The following is a 2,109-nucleotide window of genomic DNA, read 5'->3' on the forward strand; positions in this document are numbered from 1 at the left end:
CTGCTGATGGGGCAGGTTTTCCATCATCTAAATAAAACCCCCTAAGCCACTTAAATCACTGTATTGTGCCTGGGCAGATCTGCTCATGTACAGGTAGGCTGTCATCAAGGAAGCAAAAAGCATGTTAAACTGCTGAATTTAATATTCTCTCAATTTTTCTTCCAGCATCTGGAGTTCAGAAAACAGATGAAAGTAGACACAATAACCACTGATTGGCGCCCACCGGAGGTAAAGCCATCTAAACCTTATAAACCATGACCTGTAGGTTTGGTAGAGCTAAGAGTAATTTTAGAAATTATTTTTCCTTGACATATATTCCAGTACACGAGTGATGAAACCAGTTGTTTGACATTTACAATTGCTGTCTGCAGGTGATAGAGAAGTATCTGTCAGGGGGGATGTGTGGTTATGACCGTGAGGGCAGTCCCATCTGGTATGATGTGATTGGACCGGTTGACCCCAAAGGCCTCTTCCTGTCTGCCTCCAAACAAGACTTCATCAAGTCCAAAATCAGAGACTGTGCAAAGCCAGTAATGTAACCTCCAATCACAGAGTTTAATAGCAAATCCAGCGTCCATGGGTACATCCCAAGACTCTCATATGGATCCACGGTTTCCTCACTTGTGTCTTTTCCCTTAGTCCCGCCCCCATTTTTAGGGAATTTTTAGAGAAATAGAATACTGACTAGGAGCAACCTTACCTAAAATATGATATACATTATGAGAAGACAAAGTTGAAATCTTACAAGGTGTGAAAACCCTGGTTCAGGTCATATTTTCAAGTTCCTTAATAATTTGTGATTACAACATTAATTACCAAGTTTATTTTTCTGCTCAAAATATCATTTTGTCAGATTATCCCCTGTGACAGAGCAGCAGTATTTTTTGTACCACTGTTTTAATTTTCCTTCTTGGGTAAAATTACCTTAGCTTTTTTAATGATAATTTGTGGCTTTTTGTTTACATTGTTTCATTTTAATTGTATTATTTTTTTTTCTGTCATATGAATTTATCACTCAGCTTTTTACCATTGTTTATCTACATTCTTTTGACTGAGGCGTTTGTCTTTTGGGTTGCTTGGATGGGGGTACATGGATGGGGGTAGCGAAGACTGAACCACAAACTACAATTAACAGCAGTTTTAATATTATATCTTTATAGGTTATTTACAGTTTCAAAAATGTCCTGTCTTCTTCACTGTGACTTCTTCTAGCTGGGGAGCAATGTGGAGTCAATCACCATGATCTATGATGTTGAAGGTCTGGGTCTGAAGCACATATGGAAACCTGCTATAGAAACATATGGAGAGGTACAGAGACACACACATACAGTGTCGACATAGACCTCACAAAACTAAGATGTGAAGTAAACTAAGAGGTTAGTCTGCATCTTAAGCTATGTCCCTCTGCATCACCAGATCCTCCAGATGTTTGAAGACAACTACCCAGAGGGTCTGAAGAGACTTTTTGTTATTAAAGGTAAATTCCTCCATGAATGCATGTTACAGTGTTACAGGTAACAACTGATGAGTGGAGTAATTAATTGATTCCACCTGCTTGATTGACTGTTATTGGTTAATATTTATTTTTTCCTCCCACAGCCCCCAAACTCTTTCCTGTGGCCTACAACCTTGTCAAGCACTTCCTGTGTGAGAACACAAGGCTAAAGATCTGCATTCTGGGGGGTAAGACATTACATATAGTTTATTTTAAATAATATTTCTTCAAACTACCCAATTCAATTTAGACAAGTGTTGTTTATATGGTTTGAAAGCGAACTGGCAGGAAGTTTTACTGAAGTACATCGACGCAGAAGAGCTGCCTGCGATATATGGGGGCAAACTGACAGATCCTGATGGAGACCCTCGATGTCGGACCAGGGTAAGTAAGTGACTTAGCATCCTGCATACCCATAGGGGCTGCAGTATTTTTTTTGTATAAATGAGGGCTGATCAGAGGAGATGGGTATCCATCGCTGCTTAATTACTGTATTTTCAGTCCCAGCAGTCCTGCAGTAGATACAAATCTGATCAGAACCAAAACCTACGAGCCCTCATGTATACGAAAAAAAATCTGACCTGCAACTCAGTGCTGAATTTCATGACAGTTTG

General features: G+C 39.5%; 1 protein-coding gene across 1 annotated transcript in view; it reads left to right on the forward strand.

Moving 5' to 3' along the window:
- Positions 1 to 2,109, forward strand: part of LOC109957307 (SEC14-like protein 2) — a 17,933-nt gene that overhangs the window by 8,051 nt on the left and 7,773 nt on the right. The window contains exons 4-9 of the mRNA XM_020595077.1: positions 166 to 228; positions 372 to 530; positions 1,213 to 1,308; positions 1,417 to 1,477; positions 1,600 to 1,683; positions 1,773 to 1,879. Of these exons, the coding sequence (XP_020450733.1) occupies positions 166 to 228; positions 372 to 530; positions 1,213 to 1,308; positions 1,417 to 1,477; positions 1,600 to 1,683; positions 1,773 to 1,879 (570 nt within the window). The remainder of the gene's footprint in view (positions 1 to 165; positions 229 to 371; positions 531 to 1,212; positions 1,309 to 1,416; positions 1,478 to 1,599; positions 1,684 to 1,772; positions 1,880 to 2,109) is intronic.

Source organism: Monopterus albus, unplaced genomic scaffold (assembly GCF_001952655.1).
Source record: "Monopterus albus unplaced genomic scaffold, M_albus_1.0 scaffold26.1, whole genome shotgun sequence".
NCBI classification, from domain to species: domain Eukaryota; kingdom Metazoa; phylum Chordata; class Actinopteri; order Synbranchiformes; family Synbranchidae; genus Monopterus; species Monopterus albus.